Here is a 6,000-nt window from a genome sequence, read left to right as displayed (position 1 = left end):
AGAGAGCGAGGGAGACATCTGAATGGATAAGGTGAGGGCAAAACGGTCAGTTCACTACTACGCTGTGAAATCAAAACGAAAAGAAAATTAAGAAATCAAGAAAAAAAGAAAAAATTCCTCGAACCGAAATAATTCGGGTTATATTTTGAAATGCTCATAATTGAATGTCAAAATAGATTGGACGTCAAAAATATCGAAATTTCTGCATGACGTGTGAGGTGAGCCCGTAACAAAATATCTGCGTAGCGGGCCTACCCGTTTCATCCCAAAGTAGGGCTTAAGTCTACGGCTCGCCGCCGCCTCCGCCCTCCCCCTCCGGCCCTCCCTTCCGCGGCGGCAGGCAGCGGCAGGCTGTGGAGGGCTGCCTGGAGCGGAATCAGCGGGTGGCGGAACTCATAGACAACGCCCTATTACCTGCCGGTAGGGAAACCAAGAAATGATCTCCATTTCAATTAATTCCGCATCACCCTCTCCGTCTGATTAACCTGTACTTTTTGATTGTTCATCTTGATTCCAGGGAGATTCGGAAGAAATGAGTAAACTCGCCAACATGTTTGCGGTCCTTAATCTGGACGCCGAGGACGACCGAGAGGAAGCGGAGGAACCAGCATCCAGCAAATCGGAAGCTGATGCTGCCCCCAGAAAGCCTGGTAAGAGCGCCCTTTCCTCTTTCCCGGCCAGAGGCTGACAGCATGCTCCTGAATGGACTTTATCGAGCGTAAGTAAGTATAGCCTCTTATCGAGCGTAAGTAAGTATAGCCTCGGTGGCCTTGCTGCTCTCCACCATGCTTCGCAGTTTGTGAAATAAGTCATCCATAATGTTACAAAATCCTGATCGCTTCACTGTTACCTGCTTACTGATTAGCGTCTGCCTTAGCCACCATCCTTTTGATAGGCTAAACCTTCAGGAGAAAATAATCTGCTTACAAAGTTTGTTACTGAAGTTTAATCTAACCAAATCAGGCGAAAAAACATCATCAAATCACGTTTCAGTTTTAGGAGAATTAACCGGTAGTTATATCCTCACAGCTAGTAGTCTCCATCCTGATCTACTGGGTCAGTAATGGAATCATGAAAGTCCAAGTGAATCTGTCCTGCAGGTTACTAGATAATTGAACAATGTAGTAAAATGGTAATTGAACTTCAGCTGTGTTCCACTTTATGTCAGAACTAAAAAGGATGTTTGTTTCCTTTTTTTCTAAATGGACTTGCTAATTTTGCTGATTACTGTTCACTTGATTATATTCAATAATCAATTCCACTTTTCAGAGAAAAGCAGCCAGAATAAAGCAATGATTGTAAATTATGATGGGGCAAACCTTGCTTCATCATCAAGTGATTACAGGATGCCATTGGTATGGATAGACTTGGAAATGACTGGTGAGTCTTTCATCCCTCCTATTATAAATCACATGTTGGCTGGAGCTTCTGCACCCGCTTCTATTTTAGCTGCTGCACTTCTACAAAATAGTCAGTCCAGATTCATATTGTTACAGTGTATGATATCTACTCTACCTAAACAATACTCCCTCTGATTCCACATGTAAGTTGTTTGGGACATTGACGCGGTCTTTAATATGACACAAATACAGAAAGTTAGATACCATGATTATCTAGTTATATGAACCATGTGTTGTCAATACATGTAACTTTTTCTATATTATAATGGGCCAAGTTAAAGAACTTTGACTGCCTAGAATCCTAGAACAACCTAAATCTGGAATTGGAGGGAGTAACTGCAAATTACTGATTTCCTTGGTAAGTTGGTATAATCAGCAATGAAAACATTTTTTGTACGGTCCAACATGAACTTTGTCTTGTGGGGATTCACGTCTTCTTGTTGGTGCTGCTGCTGCTCCTCTATATTGATTTATAGATACATCAAACCCATGCTTGTGCAGCGTCTGTTCAAACTTGTACTGATTTTACGCATGGTAATATAATGACTGATGGGCATGTTTTTGATTGTTTAGGTTTGGACATCACTAAAGATCGCATACTGGAGATTGCTTGCATTATAACAGATGGTAAACTTACCAAACGAATAGAGGTTGCTATTGAAACAAAGTATTTCAGTTGGTTTGGATGTTATGACTATTTCTCTCTGTTTTTTTTTGATTTTTTTGCACTCAGAGACATCATTTTGGCTGTATGTACTTCTTGGTTTTTAAGTTTTGGGGGTGAGCACATTAGGATATCTGTCTTTAAAGCTGATTGGTTGAAGGAGCACAATCTGTAATCCTTAATTAGCAGGCTGAGTTGTTGTTGACTCATAACAGAAATAATGAAATTCTTTGTCTCCTTAATCAGAAGGCAGAGTTATTGTTGACTCATAGCTTATATGAAACTAAGCTCATGGGCATTGAAGCAGCTCAAATCTGTTAAATAAGACTTCCAGGAAGTCCACCAGGGCTCTGTGATTGTTAAGCTATTTTTTCTTACAAAGTATTTGGTTTAAGAGCTTGTGCAAAGATAAAAAAGGGCAATTAGATTATGATGGAATACTATTTGATTTAAGCTATGTGTTTATTTGAGGATATGAATATAATGTTGCTTCATCATTTGCTTGTTGCCAACCATATGGTTATCTTCTGTTGGCATCTCATCCCCAGGCAGATCAACATAACTAATGTTACCTATTTGTTTTGTAGGGTCCAGACTTGGTTATAAGACAGAGTAAGGAATGCTTAGATGACATGAATGAATGGTGTCAAGTCCATCATGTGGCAAGTGGTAAATATCTTATTATTCTGAAAGAATCATATATATCTGTTGTAAAAATTCATCATCTGGCAAGTGGAATGCTTAAATCTGTTGATGTTTCCAATTTAGGACTGGCGGAACAAGTACTAAAGAGTGAAATTTCTGAGCATGACGCAGAGAAACAAGTATGTTATTCTTCTCCTTTTGTTACCTCTATAGTCTGAACTCTCTGAAGGTGCTCACTCTATTATTAATTAGCTTATACATTAAAGTGTCATTTTGTTGTCTTTATTTCACATAGCATATTGGTCACTTCAAATCTTTATTCTTTGCTTGTATGGCATGTTATATTGAGTGACTTTTTATGTGCCAAAACCTATCCTGGTGCTTGTGCTTTCCTGTGCATATATGCCTGTATGTGCCTGTGCAGGAGTGCGTTTGTGATGCTAATAGTTGTTCGATGTTAGTATTATGATAATTGAAGGTTCGTTTGCAGTTCTCTTTTTATGAACATTAGTATTATGTTCCTGAGAAGCATCCTATATGTGTTCTGATTCCTTTGGTGTTCAACTATCTAATGGAACATTTCCTAACAAGGTTTCTTGTGTTAGCTATTTTCAGGTGTTAGACTTTATTAAGAGGTATATAGGTTCTGCTACTCCATTGATAGCTGGGAATTCCGTCTATATGGATTTACTATTTTTGAAGGTTAGTAAGAGAACAGATTCAGTTATCTTTCTGCTGAATCTTAAATGGTCTTATATGTTTGAGGCTTTGAGATACTGCAATTTAGGGGCACGTGTAAGCTGGGACTTGGCATTCTGGTGATATTTGGAGTGAAACAATACAGTGCTTTCCATTTTGATGTGGTTTTATCCATAAAGAATGAGGAAATGGGAATCGTGCAAGATAGAACTGGAAAAAAAAACATATGCTGAAGATTTGAGTTGATCCTAACACTGACGATGCATATTTAGTGTACAGAAACAATGCTTGCATAATTTATATATCATACGTGTAATGGATCTCATTTGGCCTGAGGACCAATGCCACTGTTCACTTAGTATTCTGTTGAATATACTTAATTTTGTCCATTTGATATCCACGAAATTCTGTTGATCTATTCAGTGTCTCTTTGTCAATGAAAATGACAGAGTTTCAATACATGTATATAGCTTATTGTTAAAGGGAAGGTGATTCAGTTGACACTATTCTGTACAAAAAATAGTGTATGATAGACAAAGGTGATCCCATCCAGATAGTGAAAATGATAAAATTATTTATCTGAGAAGGAATCCTGAAATACCTGGCACACTGCCTATCCTGTTAAATATAGGTCTCACTAGTTTTGTTTAGAAAAGTACATAATTTTCCACTAGCTTATTCAATAGTCAGTTTCTTACTGTTAGTGCATCGGCATATTCTTTAGTACATAGGATTATAGAATAAGTAGCATAATTTATTTACCGTCTTTTTTGCTGACATTTCTCTCTTTTTTGCCCTCCAGAAATATATGCCACAACTTGCAGGCATATTCTCTCATGTGATAGTTGATGTGAGCAGTATAACAGCTTTGTGCAGCCGCTGGTTTCCGAAAGGTAACTATTCTTGTTACTAAACCACATTGCTGAGTTATCATTCGATTCCTCTGCATTTCTTTATCACTCCTATTTGTCTTATTTTTGGACCCCTCGCCTAAACTTGCAAGCAAGGCTAGCATTAGTCTAGACTTGATAAGCATGCATGCCTGTTTCAGTAGTCTAGACTTGCTTTTGTAGCAGCAGATATACACAAACTTTTAGCGTCCAGCAGCAAAGATCAGTTTTCTGGGTGTCTTTTAGCAGAAGTGACATATTTTGGGTGTCCAGTTGCAAATCATATAGTTGAATAAGAATAATAATGTTTTATAAATGACTTGACCTTAGCTAAAACACTCACTAGTCTAAAATGTATAAATGCAACGATCACTATCCTGAAACAAGACGATCATCTCCAGCACTTTACTGCAATTTTACTAAAGTATTTTTTATTTGTTTATTTGCATTTAATTTAAAGATAACATGGTAGCTACTGGCTTTATATGCCAACTTTTTTTAAGTAGTGGTCATCTTTAGTTTTAAACACATCTTGCTCATTTGGAGAGTATAGGTGAGCCTTCACAAGATTGCCAAACCATTGGGTTTGTAATATGATTTAGTATATTATAGGGTTGGGATGTTTTCCTCACTGCAGGGAATAAATGCTTAAATTGGGATGGGTAGTATGAAAGTAAAATAGTGTAAAGAAACTAAGAATGAATAGACCAAAAATTCATTTCCCTGCTTAGAAGAACTTTCAAGTATGAAGTATAGCACTGTTCATTAGAAGGTGAAATTGTTTCAAATTAGCATCTCATCTTCAGATCTGCTGCTCCTCAATTTTGTACAAAGCGTAATGGTATCAATTGTTGAAGAATCATTGAAGTCGTGATTATTTTTCCATCCTTTCCTCTGTCGTCAGCCTAGATAGATGTTGGTATTTTGCAGCAAAATATCCAAGGGCATAAAAAGTCTTAAACATCATAGCCAATAATTCAGTTTTCATTCTTATGCACAAGCACAAAATTCTGAATGGTGTGACTTTGCTAATGTTTGGCTGCATACAGAAAAGAAAGCTGCTCCAAGAAAGGAAAAAAACCATAGAGCGTTGGATGATATCAGAGAAAGCATCAAGGAGCTACAATACTACAAGGAGAACATTTTCAAGTCACGGAGATCTTAGTAGCTTATTGTGGTGGATTGTGAACACATCCTCAATTAATCATGTCACTTGGTGATTTGCTGAAAGTTTGTGCGTGGCGAGCTGGTACAAAATTATCGATAATTCCATGCTAGGGCCAATAGAAAATTTTAGTTTGGTCAATATATGATTATTGACCCTTGTTACGCATATTAAGAGAGTATCTTGGACTAAAAATTGTCATCTGACCATTGTTTAACTGCAGAATGCATGTTGTCATAGCTCTCTTTCGCAGTGACAAATGGCCGATAATGCTGCGCTGTCTGTAGGATGTATCATCTTGAGTGCTCATTCATTTGGGATATGAGGAAGAGATTGCTGGAGTTGTGATATCTTCACAGCTCAATTCTGTAAGTAGATCGGTGGATCTGTGGCTGACATCCGTTATTGAGCCATGTCGCTCCAGCTGTGCAATGGACGGTACAGAGAATTTGGATCTGTTCGGTGTAATGTTCGTTGGAGCCCAACCTCCTTTTGCTAGACATCGAGTCTAAAATTGATTGCCATTTGGTTGGATAC

At 37.9% G+C, this 6,000-nt stretch overlaps 1 protein-coding gene across 1 annotated transcript; it reads left to right on the top strand.

The window, feature by feature from the left end:
* Nucleotides 1–257: 257 nt before the first annotated feature.
* LOC112898922 (oligoribonuclease-like) lies at nucleotides 258–5,723 on the top strand. The gene is made up of 9 exons (XM_025967236.1): nucleotides 258–420; nucleotides 518–650; nucleotides 1,270–1,380; nucleotides 1,974–2,050; nucleotides 2,652–2,733; nucleotides 2,833–2,888; nucleotides 3,325–3,411; nucleotides 4,211–4,301; nucleotides 5,348–5,723. The coding sequence occupies exons 2-9, from the start codon at nucleotides 533–535 to the stop codon at nucleotides 5,461–5,463; spliced, it is 738 nt and encodes a 245-aa protein (XP_025823021.1). The 5' UTR covers nucleotides 258–420; nucleotides 518–532; the 3' UTR covers nucleotides 5,464–5,723.
* Nucleotides 5,724–6,000: the final 277 nt, after the last annotated feature.

Source organism: Panicum hallii, chromosome 7, assembly GCF_002211085.1.
Source record: "Panicum hallii strain FIL2 chromosome 7, PHallii_v3.1, whole genome shotgun sequence".
In the NCBI taxonomy this organism is placed as follows: Eukaryota; Viridiplantae; Streptophyta; class Magnoliopsida; order Poales; family Poaceae; genus Panicum; species Panicum hallii.
This window is presented reverse-complemented; position numbering and strand designations above follow the sequence as displayed.

What these genes read in the sequence shown, in the direction of transcription:
- LOC112898922 (XM_025967236.1), top strand. Translation starts at nt 533, where the DNA reads ATGAGTAAACTCGCCAACATGTTTGCGGTCCTTAATCTGGACGCCGAG. An exon ending in TGCTGCCCCCAGAAAGCCTG is followed by an intron (nt 651 to 1,269) that starts GTAAGAGCGCCC and finishes TCCACTTTTCAG; the next exon opens with AGAAAAGCAGCCAGAATAAA. An exon ending in TGGATTTACTATTTTTGAAG is followed by an intron (nt 3,412 to 4,210) that starts GTTAGTAAGAGA and finishes TTTGCCCTCCAG; the next exon opens with AAATATATGCCACAACTTGC.